Source organism: Artemia franciscana, chromosome 5, assembly GCF_032884065.1.
Source record: "Artemia franciscana chromosome 5, ASM3288406v1, whole genome shotgun sequence".
In the NCBI taxonomy this organism is placed as follows: Eukaryota; Metazoa; Arthropoda; class Branchiopoda; order Anostraca; family Artemiidae; genus Artemia; species Artemia franciscana.
Window position 1 is genome coordinate 59,935,247 of NC_088867.1, and position 19,301 is coordinate 59,954,547.

At 34.3% G+C, this 19,301-nt stretch overlaps 1 protein-coding gene across 1 annotated transcript in view; it reads left to right on the top strand.

Moving 5' to 3' along the window:
- LOC136027662 (activator of 90 kDa heat shock protein ATPase homolog 1-like) overlaps positions 1–19,301 on the top strand; it is a 32,788-nt gene extending 13,487 nt beyond the window's left edge. Inside the window, exons 4-8 of the mRNA XM_065705104.1 lie at positions 4,070–4,190; positions 8,550–8,758; positions 10,275–10,376; positions 15,418–15,554; positions 19,061–19,301. Coding sequence (XP_065561176.1) covers positions 4,070–4,190; positions 8,550–8,758; positions 10,275–10,376; positions 15,418–15,554; positions 19,061–19,148 — 657 coding nt within the window. The 3' untranslated portion in view covers positions 19,149–19,301. The remainder of the gene's footprint in view (positions 1–4,069; positions 4,191–8,549; positions 8,759–10,274; positions 10,377–15,417; positions 15,555–19,060) is intronic.

Here is a 19,301-nt window from a genome sequence, read left to right on the forward strand (position 1 = left end):
AAAAAACTGCAAACCATAAACCATATTTTAACTACTCGATTTTTATAATAGCTAAAAAAAAATTTTTCCGTTTGGTTCAACAGAATAAATTCGTGTTTATGTGGCCGTGTTGCTGGATGTAATATCTCCTGCAACATTGGAGGATGGGGGTTTGGAGCATGGGGAGCTTTTGAGAGTATGGAAGGAGAGAAAGACGGGAAATTCTCTTTGTAGCCTATGTTTTTCAACTTCATGTTTATGTTTGAAGAAAAAAGATGGTAATAAATACTGGACTCCCACAAATTAGATCCAATTGGATGCCAATTCAAATTAACAGATCTAAATATAAGCTAAAGCCCAATATGCTCAATATTTAATTTTTATATGATGTAATTTCTGAACACAAATTTTTTGAAAAAACCATCGATCAATGAGGGATTAAGAAAAAGAGTTAGAAAAATGGTACCAACTTAAAAATACAATTGTGGCTTAATGCCAAAATCACAATTATAAAGTTTTATACATTTAAATGAAACATACGAAAATAATACAAATGATAATAATAATATAAATATTATGTAAAACAATTAATATTATAAATAAATATTTAACAGAAATACAATTTTCGTTATGAGTAGCTTGAAATGGAGACTTAAAGCCCAATATGCTGTCCTGTGGTGGCAGATTGGGTTTGATTTTGGCTTGGTAATAGGGGACCCAGAGTTTAAGCCCAGCCGTAGCTTGAACCAAGACTGTAGCGTGATCCAGCTATAGCAGAGCTCGAACCAAGCTAGACTAATATCGAAAAGTCCTTCATGCTTCAACCGTCGTAGATTTAACAGTCTATGAATAATGGAAATCTCGGACCCTCAGGAAACTGGTTCCCTCCATTGTTCTAGAGCCCATTAGATTAAAACTAGATATTGCTTGTTGACTATTAGTATTCCTACTGTTTTAAGTAAACATTATCAGCAATTTCGGCAAATCTAGGATTTTTTAAAGTAATAAATGTTCTTATAATCAAGGTGGATCTGTAGGAAATATATTGGGCCCTATGCCCCCCTTCCTCTGGAATCTTGATTACCTCAATGTCTTCTCGTGCGTATTCATCTGTTTCGTTTTTCGTTATTTTTTTTTTATTTGTACTTTGTATTTCTAGAGAGCAGAGAGGGAGGGAAAAGACTAATATAGATTTATTCAAGGTATTAACTTCGCTGATTGGTTCTTCGCATTTGCTCTCTTCTTTTCGTCATCTTAATTCCTCCTACAATGAATTAGTATGTACACTAATTTTTTTCTCGCTGATTCAACGACTGGGGTCGAACTGTATGTGTCTTACTTGACAAGTATAGACTTTTTTTTTAAAGATTTTTGTCTTTTAGACTAGAAGTCAATAGTAACGGTGATTAAGTAGGGCCCAACGTGTGGGTGCTTCGAGAGGATTAGGAGCATATGGTAAATGTTTTCTAGAGAAATAGTTTAAGAATAGTATTAACTTTTCCTTTGTATGACCATAAACGTAGAGTAAGCTGCATAACAAAAATTTAGAGTCCCTCAATCACTTTAAGAGTCCTTTAAGGGTGTTTAAGAGTCTTGGGAGTGGGTTCACTGACCTCAGTGGGTTTGACCTCAGCTTTGTGATATGGGACAGAGAGATCGAACCCAGCTGTTACAACACACTGCAATGCCGACACAAGACCCAAGTTGTCAAGAAGCGTCATTATTCCAATACAATACGGCCCAGTATGACCTTGAATGGAATAGATGAGATAATTTGAAACATTGCTGACATAATTGTTCTAGAGCCCATTAGATTAAAACTAGATAGATTAAAACTAGATATTGCTTGTTGACTATTAGTATTTCTACTGTTTTAAGTAAACATCAGCAATTTCCTCGAATGCAAAAATATATATTCACAAAATATATGTTAATATATTCAATGGTTCCTCAATTTATCATTTTGTATTGTATAAGATATGTAATACTCAGTGTACATAGGATGTTGGATTTATTTTAAAAATGTTTAAATTGTTATTGGAGCATTTGTTTGAGAAAGAATTTAAGATGGAACCTGTTTTCATTTTCAACTTGAATTCAGTTTCACTTGATCTTAGTTTTGTTCGGGCTCTTATTTAACATTTACCCTGTCAAAATAAGTACAACTTACTGTGTATATAAAATCGTAAAGTTATCAATAAGTTTTTCAATATCATTGAATTTAATCCCTTTTTTACGCATTATTATATCAATAAGGTAGATATTAATGATTTATGTTACTATAATTATTCCTTTTTTAATTCAGTTTTTATTTTCAAACTTACAGTCTAGAGGAGGAGTTCCTTGTAACCTTTTTTTTTGTATGGTACTGAGGACTGCCCATTATGCATAAGTGCCCACAACCTCGTCGGTTTGAGGGGGGAGGAGGGTATGTGGTTCATACTATTTTCCTAATAGGGAATGGGCGTCAAAATAAGGCCTTCATATCTATATTCTTCTGCTCCCCTTTCCTTTCTGCAGATTTCTCATTTTGAAGGGACTTCCCTCAACTCCTCTTCGCTATTATGTTAACAATCTCCTTTTAAGCGTTGGAGCGGAGGAATAATGACAAAATTGGTAGACTCTGGACAAGATTCGGTATATTTATAGGAGCGTAGCATAGTCTAACTCGATTTATTGATGTATTTAACCCCACAGTACTTAGTGATTAATTCTTTGTTTAAGGGGCACGAGTGCGATCCCTGTCGTACCCAGTTATTTAATTTGGGACGGGGTCAATGGCGTGACTCTGTACTCTGAGCCAGAGTCGGCCAAACTCTAAATGGGTACCTAGAGAAATCCGGGTAAGGTAAGCAGGAAGGGTGTATGAAAGCACAGGATGGCTGGCCTCCAACCTCCACTGCACTTCGTGGCTGAAGGGTCACGAAATGGAGATCAGCACCGCCGGTATGGGCCTTGAGGGTCTAGTGCCGTCGTACTTACCCTAAAACAATTGTCACCTATCCATATTTTCGAACAGTTCGTAACGAAGTGTAAGTAAGGAGCGATGCGGTTCCATAGTAAACGAAACTCTAAGAAACAGAGTTTTGATAACAATAAACACATCAAAAGAATCGAATTTTGATGCTTATTCAAAATACATAAAATTTATCAAATTTAATGGTACCCATCAAAAGTTACGAGTCTGAGAAAATTTGCCCAATTTTTGAAAAGGGGAGAAATACTCGCTAAACATCAAGTAAATTTAATGAAAATCATTCGTCATGTTCAGCATGACAGAGAACCCTACTGTAGAAGTTTCAAGCTCCTATGTAAAAAATATGGAATTTTAGATTTTTGCCAGAAGAAAGATCATTGATGCGTGTTTATTATTATTATTCCCAGGGGTGATCATATCGAACCAGTGATCGTAGAAGAAGATCGGAAGAAGGCTCATTTGATCGGAAATTAAAATTTCTAATGCTCTTCTAAGTAACTAAAAATTTAAGAAGACAGCGATAATTATTTTGTTCAACATAGTCGAACAATCTAGTAAATATGTCTTTGAGGAAGACTTAACCCCCCCCCCACAGTCCCCGGGGGAAGGGCTGCAAGTTATGAACTTTGCCCATTGTTTACATATAGTATTGGCTACTGGGAAGTATACATTCGTTTTCAGGGACGATTTTTCTGTTGGGGGTCGGGGGGGGGGCACTTGGGAGGACCTTTTCATTTGGGAAGGGAGTTTTCCATGGAGAAGGGGCTGGATTTCTCAGCATTACCTTTCTCTCTAAGCTAATTTGTTTTAGTACTTTTTTAAAAGAGTTATTTTTTGTAATTAAATGGGCTTTGTGATTCAGGAATTATTCTTAAAGAATTGGGTCTAAATTTGAACTTTAGCGTAAAGAGCTAGGTATTGACGGGGGGGGGAGCCCCCTCGTATACGCAATAATTTCTGTTCGTTTTAAGTCTTAATGTTGTTCCTTATTTTCTCAGTTGAATAAATTGTTTTTTTATTTAGTCTTTTTTAGGGTTAGGTTTTTTTTCACCCTTGGCTCTATCTTTTTTATCCCTTTGGTCTAAGTTTGATACTGTGTCTTGTTAATTATAGGTAGAAGTAACTGTAAGCACATCTGGCAACGAAGCTGATAAACTTAAGGAGTTTATGAGGAAAACGGGTGCTAAAAAAATACGGGAACAAATGACCACATATATTGCAACACTCAAAGAAGGTATCTTATAATTCTTATTATTAATATTATAATTATTATTATTATTACTAATTATTATTATTATTTATAATAATAGTATAATATTATTCATAATAAATAATAATTATTTAATATATAATATTATATAATAATTATTAATAAATTATTAATTATATTATATAATATTTATTATATAATATATATATAATAAATTATATAATAATTATTTATAATAGATAATAATTATTATTATTATTACTTATAATTATTATTAATATGTTATCTTATTATTGCTTTTATTTGGGTTAGCCACCTGTCATAAAAAGTTTACAAACTCATTAATTATATATTGGTTACCAAATTTCAACCACTCTAACACCATCAGTAATTAACACCTTGAAATACCTAAAAAAAAATCTCAAATCTCTAAATGTGTTAGATTATCCAATAGATTTATCTGATAGTTAATGAAAGTGGGATATTTTAAGTAAGAAGTTTTTAGTGAGAGTTATATAGCCATAGAATTTATATATGATTGAGGATGGACGACATTTTGGGGTTGGGAGAACTATGAAAAGAGAATAATTCTAATGGTTACCAAACAAAATTAACGAGGCTTCTAATTCATGGAATTTTTATGGATAAATAGACCTAAGGCACTTAATGTGCTGAAATCACGCTTTTATCAAATGCTAGAGTTATTATCAGACGTTACATTAACAAAATATAAGCTGAAATCACGTTATTATCAGATGACAGACACAATTACCAGAAGTTCATTACCTAAGTATATACTGAAATCATGTCAAAAGACCAGATGACAAAATACATACTGAAATCACGTTATTGTCAAATGACAGACGTCATTATCAGACGTTATATTACCAAAGTAAGCACTTTTATTTAATAAATAATTTTATCAAAATAATTACGTTACTAAAATATAAGCTGAAATCACGTTATTACCAGATGACATGACGCAATTATCAGACGTTCATTACCAAAATATTACTGGGCTGAAATTCCCAATATAGATTTAAAATATGTACTCCAAAATTTGTACCATGGTGGGGAGGGCGTTTTTGGCTAGAAGAGATTTGGAGAAAAGACGAATTATAATGGAGTTTCAACTGGTGCGTAACATATATTAATGCCGGTATTAATTTATGACATTCTCACTAAATACCCTCTTTAATACCTTCTTGGTATTAGCATTTATTTGGACTAGTCACATGTTGTCAGAATCTTACTGCATTGTTAGAGTATACTGCATACAATTGAACAGAGAACAGATAAAATTAGAGTAAAGGAAACAAACTGAGTTGAAGACAAAGGAAAAGTTGAAATGTATGCAGAAGAAAAAGAAGAACAAAAGGTAAAAACAGACCTCATGTCAAATAAACGAAACTGCACTTGAATAAGCAGCAAAAATTGCTGTCTTGTGTCTACAATATGTAGAAACTCTTCACTCTGAACTATACTCAACGTACTAACCAAGGATACCAGGGGTGATTTGCTACCTTTTTATCATAATTTCCATTTAATCGAATTTATATATTTAAAAAAAAAAACGTTGCATCATATTTTATCTTATTTTGATTAATGTGATTATTTAGATTGCTTTAAGATACGTCTTAAGACAATTATACCATCCATTTGGGTTGCAAAGAAGTAATCCCTGTGAGTATTAATGGAAAGTGAGTCAGTCTTTTGAATCCATGATTAGATTAGTTTTTTTTTTGGCGTTTGCCTATGTAAGGTTTTCAGATACGGCAATGTTGGTATTTCAGCTTTTTGCTGAGCAGGAAAGCTATTATCTTAGCTAGCCCCTCCTCCCTCCAAGGGTCCGACCTTTGTTCATCTATGTCAGTAATGGTGTATTGTTTTTTAGGCATAAACGGGTACACTATACATTATGCCCATTTTTTGAAAATTTTCGTTTTCTGGAATAAAAATTCCCTTTGAAACTGCTAAAAATTGCAAGCCGTCTTGCAACATCTTGCTTTTTTTTAAATTAATACAGATGTTCTTATAATCAAGGTGGATCTGTAAGAAAATATATTTTGCCCTATGCCCCCCCCCCCCTTCCTCTGGAATCTTGATTACCTCAATGTGTTTTCGTGTGTAATCTATCTGTTTCGTTTTTCGTTATTTTTTTTTTATTTGTACTTAGTATTTCTAGAGAGCAGAGAGGGAGGGAAAAGACTAATATAGGTTTATTCAAGGTACTAACTTCGCTGATTGGTTCTTCGCATTTGCTCTCTTCTTCTTTTCGTCATCTTAATTCCTCCTACAATGAATCAGTATGTACACTAATTTTTTTTTCGCTGATTCAACGACTGGGGTCGATCTGTATGTGTCTTACTTGACAAGTATAGACTTTTTTTTTAAGATTTTGGTCTTTTAGACTAGAAGTCAGTAGTAACAGTGATTAAGTAGGGCCCAACGTGTGGGTGCTTCGAGAGGATTAGGAGCATATGGTAAATGTTTTCTAGAGAAATAGTTTAAGAATAGTATTAACTTTTCCTTTGTATGACCATAAACGTAGAGTAAGCTGCATAAAAAAACTTAGTTCGAGCCCACTTTCTAGGGACATATTGAAGAAAACTTAAGATCATGGTCACGCTGTATGGATGAAGGGTGACAGGCCATGGCGTGCATTTGTGCTTAGCCAAGTCCAATGCTTGCCATCGAAAGAAAATTAGCCGGATAGGCTGTCAGACCATTGTTAATTTAGCCAACGATAAGGTCGCTTCCAACCGGTTGTTATAAAATGAAGTAGATGGCCACTGTGGGGGTGTCTCCCATACATTAGGGCTCGAGGTTTGTTCAGCTGTTTGGGTTGAAAACCAAGACTAATTAGTGTACTGGAGCGACTTCTCGTTGCTATCGCTTCGTACCATCGCAGCCTTTTATCTTCCTCAGGCTCTGTGACTAGAATACGTTGATGGCATTTAGAGTTGCGGCTGATGCTTGCAACGGCTCAGCTCCACAGCTGATGATTGACTTTCACCAAAGGCAGTGGCTCCATCCAAAATGCAAAGATGGTCACAGAGTTGGAGGGGAACGGGATGGGAAGAAGGTATTATAAACGGAAGGAAAAGGAGAATAATTAGTGAGCAACTAAAACTCTCAATGTAATATTCTGTACGAATTCTTAAGTTCTGGTGTGTTTATATGATATTGTGACGGCTATATTGCTAGGCGGGCTTATGGCTAGGGGCATCAGTTTCTTGAGGGAAAGAATTTTGTGTAAGAAATTCGAGATTTTGAGTACTCGTTTAATATTTAGCTGGTCCACGATACAGGTGTCTAGAAAATTTGCAGAAATTCCTTTTCTTCAAATTCAGTAGAATTACTTTTGGGCTCACTTTGCAGTACAGTCACCTTTATGTTTTTAGGTCGGATAGTTCTGATGTAGGTGACCATTGCACTTGATATATTTTGGTTATTCTTTTGAACTTCGAGCGTGTTGGAAAATTTGAGGGGCAGAATCTAGCAATATGTCCAAATTTGAAACAATTCTGGCACTAGAATGATCTGATTTTATTGGTCTTGAATGCCCCTCGTTTTTTTTTCTTTTACTAAATAGGAAAAGAGGGAATAAAGTTTCGATATCGCTACTAATATAATTTTTTTCTTATCATTTGCAAGCCAATCAAATTGAAGTGGAGTAGGTATATTCTTTGGGATGTGTACATGGCTATCTTAGACATTTTTAAGGGAGACCAATCATTGTATTTGTTTGGACATCCACAATGCTGTTTGCGTTTAGTGTTTTCTCAGGTGTCTGTCATTATACTGGTTTAACGGTTTTTCGGTTATTAACTTTTAATTGTTTTAACTGGTTTAATGGTTCAATTTGGCAGATGGATGTTTGGGGAAAGGCGGGAATTGGGTTGTTAGTTTTAATCGGTGGATTTTTTTTCCATTTTTTTTTAGCATTTGCGGTGATATATTTCTTTGAATTCATGGGAAGACTTAGGACTGCCAGAAATCCATCATTAAGATTTTTCAGACCGACTGGGATTTCTGTTAGGTTGGTTTCATCCATCAGAGCGTAATCATCAGGATTTAATAGTTCAGGTGACTCGTGGTTTAATACTGACTGACCAGTAGGAGCGATTAGCGAGTTATACCCTTTAAGGATTGAGTGGCTGTACAGAGCTTGTAGGGGAAAAAAAAGGATTGCCTTGGTTGCTGGCACTTTCCAGGAGGTAATTTACACACGGGGCTCTTAGAAAAGTTAGCAAAAAAGTAGCTATAAGAGATTGTACCCCTCGTGTCTCAGCGACTACCATAGATCCGTAGAATTAATGTAAAGCCAATCACTCTGGATAATGTTTTGTCTTGTTAATAATTGAATGATTTCCTCTTCAGAATTTTCTCAAGGAATGATTCTCCCCAAGAAGGAAGAAACAACTAAGGCTGCTGTGAATAAAACAAATGTAACTAGTAGAGTGTTTACCCCTGTGCAGTCAAAAGAAACAAAAGGATTAGGTGTCAAAATAGAAACTACAACCTTAAAGGATGAGCTGAATTTCAAGTGTACTGTAAACGAACTTTATAATGCCTTGACTATCCCAGAGGTAAGTCTTTGTGTCTTGCTCCTGTTCTCTTCCAGAAAAGATTCTGGGTAAACCTTGCATAGTTAAGCTTAATGCATTTTCAAATGGAACACTAATTGCTGGAAAATATAAAAATTAGCAATGACATAAAAGCTCAAAATATGCACTCAGATTTAAATGAAAATAGGCTGAAATGACAGTTGTATGGTTTTACATAGGCAAAGACTGTTTTTAGTTATTAACTATGAATGCCTACATTTATTTTATTATCTGTTTTAATATTTTTACAGCAAAAAAAGGGATCAGAAGAGAATTTTTCTTTACTTTCTTATGAATTTTGTTGACTATGAATGCTTGCATTTCTTTTATTATCTATTTTAATATTTTTACAGGAAAAAAAGTCAGAAGAGAATTTTTTTTCCTTCAAGTTGTACAGAAATACTTGATCTTAACTGTAAATAACAGTCCTAGAAAGCACTGTCCTGAAATAAATAAAAAAAAAATGTTTATTTGAAATAATGTTAAAAATGTTTATTGAACATAAAAAATGTTCTAATCTCTTTTGTTGGAATCTGACGTTGATTTTCATTGTTTGTAGCGTAAAATTGCAATCTTCATTTAATAATAATAATAAAAAAAAAATGTAAACGTCACATGTATATAATGAGTAGGGGGTGGAGGGTGATGGAATATTCAAGAATTTTTTTTTAGGTGTAATAAATACCACGTGCTTCTATTTCTTCTGAGGTCAGTACAAAGGTTTGTATGTCTGAGCTTTCGGTGAAGTTTCTGAGAAACTTGCTTGAAAAATTCAATTGAAATAAATGTTAAACCATGCACAAAAAATAACAGAGTTGGCCCTCCCAACTTAAGCTTGTAGATCCGGTTTTCTCATCAGCAATTAAAAATATGATTATGATTTAACACTGTGATTATGATAATAATTATGATATGATTATGATAATTGGGCTTACAATCTACTAAATTTGAGTAATTTTTTATATACCATTTCATTACTATTTTTATAACCAGTAGCTTTATTACCTTTTATATACCATTGAAAATCCTCGCACCGGTTATTTCGAAAATTTACCATCTCTATAAATAACGTGAACTAAGCGACATCAGCCTTGAAATGCTACACCGGTAGTGGTGACCTGTTTCATGGCCATGATCTGTACTTGCCCTCTCCTATCCTACTCTGCTGAGAATTAAGTGTTTCAGTAAGAAAGCATAGCGATCTGGTGGTGGGTAGCAAATTGTAAAGATAATACTGATGAAAAGGTAAGGAGGTACATTACTGTGTATCTCATGCATGTACCATGGATGCCATTAAGAGGCACCTTACCTTACGTGAACAGAAACCTCTGTTTGAAAAAAAGATCACTGTCAAAATTTGCAGCTGTATTGTATTAGATGTCTAATTTATTAGATAGATAACTGTATTTTAAGATATATAATGCAATTATTATAGATTACTAATATTTTTATACAATTGGATATATGTGATTTTGTATTTTTACCATTCTTGTTTCAGATGGTTCAAGCATTTACAAGAGGGCCTATAAAAATGGACGTGGAAAAGGGAGGAAAATTCTCATTCTTCAATGGATTTGTTTGTGGTAGTTTTGTAGACATAGTAAGTGAAGTATTTTATTTATTTCATTCCTTAGTTCCTTTGCTCTTTTTGTTAATGGGGAACTCCATTTGATATTACTACTTAATTTTCAGCAGAGGTGTTAATTCACGGAATCCACAGATGGGGAAGGAAGGGGGGTAAAATTGTATTTTTGAATGTAGAGGGGTATTCTTTTCAATTATCCAAATTAAAGTACCGAAAAAGGCCATCTTCCGGAAAAATACCGAAAACCGGCATTCTTCAAACTCAGAGGGAGGAGGCCATCTCCCACCCCCAAAAAAAACAAATTGTATTTTCAAAATTTAGGAGGATTTATTTTTGTTATAATTACTTAGTTTCTGGCAGTGGAATCAATCAACGGAAACTACGGAGGGGGGGTTAGCAAAAATAGTAGTTCAAAATGTAAGGAGCGAGTTTTTTCCATTTTTTGAGAATATCTGCTTATTTTTCCTTCGTAACTTCTTTACAGCTTGTTAAGGACCTGTTCTAACCATATTTAAATTAGCCCCAGATTGGTTATCAGGAAGCTGAGAAATCCTTATATCATATTTTGTGGAAATTTCGACATGATCCGTGTTGATATTTATGTTTCTCCCTTGATAAACTCTAGTTGATGCTCTCTTGCAAAGAAAACAGTTTACACACAAAAACACACACGCATACTTGTTTCCTATATATACCTATACTAGTAAAGGAGTTACGATTTACCATATTTTTTTTTCGCCTCTTTCTCTTGTTACGATTGGCTTTTATGAGTGTAGTGACTATTTTATTTGGAAAGAGTAGGTGAAAATTTTACCTACTAGATATCAAAAGATAAATATGCAATTATATTCTGTATTCAATTGTCTTTCCAAGTATAATAATTGCTCCTGTCGCAATTGTGTCGGGTTGACAAATGGTACCAAAACTTGAGGTGTTCTATAGTGGATTTAACCTCCCTGGCCTTGTCTGAGAGAATTACTTGTTTTGGGTAGAAACATTTGTCTTGGGAAGCAGTCGGGAAGTTGAAGGCCCTCCTTTTCAGTTACGTTTAAGGGTGCTTTACTCTATCCATGCTAGGCTTTGGTAGCCTAAAATAATTTGGGCTAGCTATCAGTTCTACCTAATCATTTTACTTGTAGTTTATTACTAAAACAACTTGCTAGATTATTAAAATTATATCTTTTCACTTTTTTCAGTTCATTTTTAGTTTTGATTATAATTAAATAATTGTGAAGATAAATAATTACTGATAAATTATAAAAAAAATTGTAACTTATTCCTGACAACTGGCGATTTCTTCTGTAAAGAAATAAAAATTTCATAACGAAAAAAAAACAATTCAAAGCAATAGAAAAGAAATAATAAAAAAAGAAATCTGCTGCGTATAACATGGATGTTACCACACTATCTTCACCTGGGCCTCATTACTTTTCAATTCTCTTAGTACTGTCTGTGACTCCTTGCAAATGTATTTTTTTTTTTTTTCAATTCATAGAAAAAACATTTCTTTTAGTAAGGCTACTGTTGGAAAATTACAGTTTTTTTTTCTTTTTCTGTTTTTCTTTTTTGAGCATTGAGGACGACTTGGCGGAGGTCCTTGTCGAAATATTAGCTTGATTTTCGTTTTTCGTGTTTTGCTACTGGCTGACAAAATCCTCGTTTTTTCACCTTTTTGATTTTTCCTCTTTTCATTTATTATTTCCTTTCTTGATTTCATACGTCATGCATAGCCAGTATGGTCTCAAAACACATTTCCATCTCGGCGAGGGCGTTAAAATAAACGATCGTTTATTTTGCCTCTCGTTTATTGTAGTGATAATAAATAGTGATGGCCCCATCGGTGCCGTCGACGTGTGTTTGACCAAACGTGTTTTTTTTCGTTTATACCCCTAAGAAACGCTCAGTAAAACAAACGGTTAGTAAAAACGTCAAACGTGTCTCAGGGCTAAAAGACTGTCTGACTTAACAAAGCTTATCAGAACGTTAGTGTGTATCAAAGTAGAGGTAGTTAAAAATTTTAAATATTGGAATATTGCCTGAAACAAAATTATTTTTCCCAATATAAACAAAATATTGCCAAATATTTGGCAATATTTTTGGAATATTGCCAAATCCCCAGAACAGCCAAGCTGTCAACCTGGCTGAAAAGATTTATTCTGAAATTTTGTATTTTCCGCTATTTTATCTGCCTCGTTGATATGGCAACTATGAACTTATATAAGCACTTTGTTTTCTTGGTGGTGCTTGGATGTGGTTGTACATATACAGGTGTGATTTATCCTTTTTCACAGTGGCTGCAAAATCATAGGGTTTACTGAAAGCATTGGGTGAGAGGATGGCAGTGCAGGTAGGGATGGGGCTCAAGTTAAAACCTCGGTAAAATCCTAGTTAATTGACATCTTGCTATCTTGGAAAGGGTTTAGGTTAGGAAAATGAAACTTTCAGGGATGAGTCTACAGGCTAAAGTATGTCCTGGGAAGGTAGTTTAAAGTACCCACCTCCACTCCTCCCTCTAGAGGGCCCTGAAATTTGCCTACATGACAGGTCTATACCTATTGAAATTTTGACAAAACAACATTTTACCTTAATTTTCAGTTACTACTTGCTTTTTCTCTGTATTTGTTCTGAAAATGCAATTCCTGTTATGTGAGTAGAATTTTGAGCCATATCAATGTTTTTTTTTCAAAATTTAGGAAATGTATTTGCATATCTTTGAAACCTTATAAAATGGAATTGAGCGAAGTTATAAAGCTGAAAACAATTTTGTTGTACTTCAATTAAGCAGAAGATCTATTTCGCAAGGTTTTGCTTTTATAACACACATATTTTTAAAGGTCATCAAAGGTCAGGGCCATCTAGAGGGAGAAGGAGTGGAGGTAGTTGCTTCAAAATACCTTCCCAGGACATACTTTAGTCTGTAGATTCATCCCTGAAAGTTTCATTTTCCTAACCTAAACCCTTTCTGAGATAGCAAGAAATCAATTAACTAGAATTTTACCAAAACCTCCAATAAGCACGGTAATTTGCCACCAGCTTCATGGGCTAAAAAACATTTGGTTGGTCTATAACAAAGAGCACAGATCTTCCTTATCAAAACAATCTGGATTAAAAGGGGGATATACCTTCCGAATCCCTTCTGGATGTTTGATGGTATGAAAGATTTTTCTAAGGTGAAAGATTTTTGCACCATCCCAGCTGTGATGTTGACTAATTGTAATTCTGTTACGAATACACAGCAGTTAGATATTTCAACTATTATGCAAGAGTTCTGAAATACCACAGTCATTTCGTTTTTACCAGATTTATGCTTGTCTTTATGAATAACGAATAAGACTAACTTCCAGGCAGTGACTCGCAAAGTTTCTAACTCGTGAATAGGCTCAAATCTGAAAATTATCCCAACAGATAAACTACCATATTAGAAATTGAAAGGGGTTTACTTGGTGTAAGGTGTTTTTCATCATGTCGTGAGTGTGCTTTTACTTGTTTTTGTTGTCTTTGAATTTGTTACATGAACATTTTGTTATTATGCTTTGTTTTATTGTTGTTGGTTTATTCTACTTGTTTTGTCATATGGAGGCCAGAAGTAAATTAATCGCTAAAACACTTCGCACAAGAAATAAAGAAAAAGCGCAAGACTTATAGCCGAAAACATACTGGCACCCACTTATAGCAACTACTGTAGTAGAATCAGATGTAACTTCCCTTTTTTTAACCAAAAGCGTCCAATGGTTACTGTGTTGGCGTGGAATATTTTAGTAGAAGTCTTATAAAATTTGGATTTTATGTGTATTATGCTTAGACCCGTGGTCTATTTTGTCAGTTTTTGATGAAACTTGAGTTGCATCTAGATAGCCGAAGTTGGTGTCATATCCTTTTAGTTTAAAAGGATATAAGTAAGTAATAAGTAAGTGTTTTGAATTCCAGAAATGCAGTATCAGTTTTTTCTCTATGGAAAAACTTACGAATTGCAAAGAACGATCAGTACTATTTTCACAATTAATGTCTTCTTTCTTTATCTGTTTTTCTGCATTTATCTCACGTTGGCTAAACATTTTGAAATGTTATGGCTTTCGAACTACTTTTTGTTCTGATTTTATTATTAAACTAAAACTTAAAGTACTTTCGCATGCTCGCATGCATTGCGCAAGAACCGAAAGGCTTCGACTGTGAGCGAAATGCGCGGTTGGTGGCAAATCAACTGACGCTTCCCGTGTTTTCCCCCGAAATTTTTCCAGGTACCCACTTAGAGCTGGGCCAGGCCTGGCACCGCTAAGCAGAGTCACACCGTTGACCCCATTTCCAAACAAAATAACCAGCGATACCAGCACTCGAACCCCTGACCTCAGGATTTCAAGTCTGGAGTGCTAACCAAATTATTGCTAAATAAAGAAGAAAAAAAAATCAATGGAAGCTACGAGTGACATTTAAAACCCAAAATTTACAGAAACTACCCTATATATGAAAGTACCTACCAATCCTCTCCTTCAAAATATCCATTTCTCATTTACTCTAAATATTTTTCTCCAAATGTAGGAATGTAATGGGTTGCTAGCACCATCTTCGTCCATTTTATCTGAATTTTTAATAATCATAACAATGCTTCTCAGTTTTCTATTCCAGCAATTTGTAATATTCCTGGTGGACAGCGTTTCTTCTTTTCTTCCTTGACTTATTGTGTGGTACCCCGACTGTGATGCTCTAACCTTAATTGGACGTAAGGTCCTCTATTATGTGGGGGGATAAAGAATATTAGTTGGTTCGGACACGGTACAGCGGTGTTTTCTTTATATTATCTGATTTTTTTGGGATTAAGGGGACATTTATTATACTTGGTTTTCTTGTGGTCAATTTGTTGTATCAACATGGTTCATGGGCTTTCATCAATGTTCTACGAGGATGGGCCTCTGAATTCCTAAATTTTCGCGATTTTTTGGTTATTAAAATTTTTTTTTTTTTATTGCCCCTCCCCCACCCGAAAAAAGTCCTGCGTATGTGCCAGGCTTTTAGGGCTTATGAATCTGGTGACATTGTATTACCGACACGAATATTATAGGTCCCTAATGAAAAGCTTGTGCAAAAATGGAGACTAAAATCTTGGCCTGATGAACACTATTCAACTGTAACATTCACGTTTAAAGATAAAGGTGACTCTGCTGATCTCATCGTTCATCAAACTGGAGTGCCCACAAGGTTAGTTTTTTTCACAATTATTTCTAGTTGTCCATAAGTTTTTGAAATGGTTTTATAGATACGGCAGAGTATAAAAAGCTTATAGGGTGGAAACTGGCGCTAATTTCGAAAATAAATGTCACTGACGCTATCTAGGCTTTGGTATATTATTTGACCCAAAATTTCTATATACTTGCCTTTAGAGGTACATAAAAATCCAGAAAAAGATGCAAAAACGAAGATACCTAAATGCGGTATACCTAATACCTAAATACCTAATACCTAAATACCTTAAATGAAGATACATTTAAGGCGAAGATGCAAAAACGAATCTTCCTAAATCAGACTATGCCTACTTTGTATCCACTGGGTTTTGACTATATGATTCTTGAAAAAAAAAATACTGATTAACGATTTATTTGTCGAGAAATATCAGCTTTCATCCTATTGCAATGTAAATTAACTCTAGTCCAAATTTCTTTGAAATTGTCCACTTTTTTCATGAAATAGCCATACGCTGCGCTGTAAGTGGCGCTAGTTGTTTTAGCCACTGTCGTCATATGTTCAATCACCGAATTTCCGTCTCTTTTAAGTTTCCCCATTTTCTTTAAGATAGAGGGCTGAATTCTCCTGTCCTAGGATTATTGGACATGTTGGATTTTGAGGATGCCTTCATTAAAAATGGCACCCCTTTGTGCGGGCCTTTTCTGCAATATTTAAGATCATGCAAATATTCTAGTGCCAATAACTTTTGATCGCTTGGTTTATTTTACAACTTAGTAAATAGCGTATAATAAAATTTGTTTTATTCATGTTTTTTTCGAAATACCGGTTTTTATAGATGTTGTTGCTGTTGATAAGGGCAGCTCTTAACTTGCCATTCATTACCATTCTTGGTTAGGTTTTTGGATTGGATGTTCAAAAGTGTCACTTGGTGTTTGAAATTTTTTTTATAATACAAGAATTTCGACAAAACACTAAAATATATCACCCAATTTTTTTTTAGGAAGAAGACGTACAGTGCTTATTTCCTATTTTATTTCCTATGAAATATTTAATATGACAAATTTAATACGGAATATTAATTATGAAAAGAGGAGAAAAAAAGACTTCCATTGAAAATACTTCAGTTAGAGTTACGAGCGTTTTTGCAAACTTTTTCGATAGATTAAACATACTCTTACCTAATAAGTTGTCGTGAGCTGGTCTCTATAATTTGGAATATTTCGGCGTTCGGCTTTATTGCTGACGTTAGAATTCTTGAAAAAAAAGGCATCGACCCTTTACAGGAGATATTTTGATTTTGTTGTTGAAAGGATAAAGATCATGGTCTCCATGCCTGCACAGGGGTAGGTAAGAAATTCCTCCTCCTTCTAACTTATTCCAAGCCCCATCGTCTTATCTTAGTCTGAAGACCCTCCATGATCAAAAATATTCTCTTCTAACCTCCCGGTCATCCCACTCAGTGTTGGCTGTGTTGCTAGAATTGCTTCTTGAGAAACGCGTTCCTTAATATCGAATCCAACTTATATAGCCATCCAAAAAAGATTTACATGCCCTCAGTACCATAACCTATAATACCCACTAACATGACACAATATGAACCTTAAACTAATTGAACAACTAAGTAATTTAATAGTATTTGGCAAATAGTCTACCGCCTATGTTGGATTGAATCGCCGAAAATCGTACCATTACCTGAAATGCAGTCGCGTTATTTTACCAATTCTACAGTCAGAAATGGTCACCCCCCATGTCCAGAGTACGCCTGGATCCGAGATACGATTATTCATCCCTCAACCCGCTTCAAATAGTACAGTCAGAGTATGCTCTCTAAAGATTTTAAGCTCTATCTGCATTTTCAATATTATTTGATGGTACTAAAAACAAATTATAAACAATTTTTTTTCATATATTAAAGGGAAAAACAGATTACTGGATAAGGAAAAATCTAGTGACCCATATGATTGTAAGAAACCCCGATTAGGGTTGTAATATCTAGCTACGAGTACATGGGTGACGACCTATAAGACAACTTGGTGTGAGAACTTGCATTTTTTTTAGTATCCCCATTTGGACTCGTAATAGTTACATTTCGCGACGGTACGGTGTTTTTGAGATTTGTCAAAAAATGAACGAACTGCTGCAACAGAATTATCGATTTTCCACTGACTTGCCTTCTGTCAAGTGCCTTGCGTCGCCAGCAGTGAAAACTTATGACTTTTAATCCATACACATAGAGCATGAAGAAGACAATGGATAAACGGTTGATTCAGTTATATTTATGGAATCTGCAGAAGGGAACAGGAGTGAGTTTGAAGAGCCGCATTGGTACCGGCCGGGCTATAGGCCTTAAACTGCCGGGGACAGGCAGCTCAAGTACCCGCACTTCCCACAACACTTAATTAGAATTACGTACTTTCATAAGGAGAACCCTCAGGTAGCTGATTTGAGTATATTTTATTTTTACTAATAAAGTGTTTTAAAGTGTCTGAAGCTGTCAAGAATTGTGCGCGTCTTATTTTCTGTGCCCTTTTTATTTTTCGTTTCATCTTTTTACATTCCTCTTAAGAGCATTTATGTTGTATGATGAAAGTAACAATAAATTATTATTATTAGAGGATATATATATATATATATATATATATATATATATATATATATATATATATATATATATATATATATATATATATATATATATATATAAACAGAGGGAGTTACTCTAAACAACTTATTCTTATATATTCTTTATTATACATTCTTTATTATACTTTATTATACATTCTTTATTATTTATTATTTTTTTAATTATTTAATTATTCCACCTCATGGGCTTAAAACTTTTCGCGATAAATTTGATCTACACAAAATTCAATATCTTCGTTAAATATTAGTTTTAAGATATTTTTTTTTTTTTTTTTTTGGTTCCTAATTGTTCTTTTTTTTCTGTTACTTGACAAAGAAACATTTCGTGCTCTATTAGAGCTTGTGATAGACTTGTTGGAAGTCAATATTATTTTACCGAAAGTTGTCCATAGAAGGGACATCAGTTTTTTTCCATGAGCAGGGAAGTCTAAAGAACCAAAATATACCTATTAAGGCTTAAATATCCTTTTTTCTTTTTCCTGCCCCCCCTTGTCTGCGGGCATGCCAGTAATATCAGTAATATTTGTAATATCAGTCAGATATGTCAGTAAGTAACTGTCTTTACTAAAAAAAAAAAAGTTCAAAATCAAGCAGCGTTTTGTTAATTTATTTTCGATTTTCAAATACAAACTAAACAATACTTTATGAAATTTGTAAACTTTTGTCAGTACTCCTAGTAAATCGTTATCTTTATTCAAGTCCCCAACAGGTCACGACCCCTCCCCCTGGAACGGGTCTGTGCCTCCCCCACGTCGAAAGCTATACCCAGATATTCACCTTTGCCTTCATCCTTAATCTTGTGTTAAAATAGGAAAAGCTGTTGTGTATTTGCGTGAAAAACTTACTTTTTATTCTAATTTCTACATTCTTTTTTATAGCAACTTAGAGGAGACAAAACAAGGCTGGCATAGATATTATTGGGAGTCAATTCGGCAAACTTTTGGTTTTGGAGCACCTATTTTATAGATTAGATCAAATGCTCGGAATAGCCAGAATTTGCACGATCCTCTCAGCGAAGTTATTTTCTTTGGCAACATTGCTTATTTAAACATCCCTGCAATTTCTTTTTGTATTGTCAAGTTTTATTTCAAATAAACATAACGTAATAAAAGAAAATAA